Source organism: Condylura cristata, unplaced genomic scaffold, assembly GCF_000260355.1.
Source record: "Condylura cristata isolate star-nosed mole 26May11 unplaced genomic scaffold, ConCri1.0 scaffold00054, whole genome shotgun sequence".
NCBI classification, from domain to species: Eukaryota; Metazoa; Chordata; class Mammalia; order Eulipotyphla; family Talpidae; genus Condylura; species Condylura cristata.
Window position 1 is genome coordinate 1,019,816 of NW_004567155.1, and position 745 is coordinate 1,020,560.

At 73.7% G+C, this 745-nt stretch overlaps 1 protein-coding gene across 1 annotated transcript in view; it reads left to right on the forward strand.

The window, feature by feature from the left end:
• The window catches only part of TH (tyrosine hydroxylase), a 5,481-nt gene that overhangs the window by 691 nt on the left and 4,045 nt on the right, over positions 1 to 745 (forward strand). Inside the window, exon 2 of the mRNA XM_012734331.1 lies at positions 697 to 738. Within this exon, the coding sequence (XP_012589785.1) occupies positions 697 to 738 (42 nt within the window). The remainder of the gene's footprint in view (positions 1 to 696; positions 739 to 745) is intronic.

Genomic DNA, 745 nt, shown 5'->3' on the forward strand with positions numbered 1-745 from the left:
GGGCCCCTCCGGCCCAGCAGCCCCCCCGGGACAGTCCTGCAGGCATCCCCTGCTCGCCGGCTGCGGCGGCAGGCCATGTAGCCCTCCATGGGCGGGCATGGCTGGGGGCTCTGCGGGGGGGCTGATGTCTGCCCCTCCCCTGCGCCCCGAAACTGGTTCCACTTGAGGAAAATGGGGCTGAAGGGACCAGCCCTGGGCAGAGACCCCCAGGGCCCCCCAGGAGGCGCCTGCAGGCTCAGCCTGGCAGGCACAGCCCGGCTCTGGCCCCACCCAGGTGGACGGGGGCTCCCGAACCCCGCCCTCCCTGGAAGATGGGCTCCAGGCCTGGACCCCAGCCGGACGGGGTGGGGGCATGGGTGCCGGTGGTCACACGCCTGCCGGATGCACTGGGCAGGGCCCGGGAGGGCGAGGGACGGTCAATCGGTGGGTCTGGACTGAGTCTGGGGACCAGGCCCGGGGCTTCCTCCAGGCAGCCAGACAGCGTCCCCGGCCCCCCGGGCTCTGGCCCTGTCCACCTCCAGCCAGGGGACAGCAGCGCCTGAGCCCCTGCTTCCTGTCAGCTAACCCACTTAGGGCGGCGTGGGGACAGCTCCGGGCCCCTCCCAGCCCCTCTGGTGGCTTCCAGCAGCTCTGCCCCCCGCACCCCTCAAGTGCCCCCGCACCCCTCACGAGCCGGGCGGGCGTCTGTCCCCGCAGTCGCCGCGCTTCACCGGGCGCAGGCAGAGCCTCATCCAGGACGCGCGGA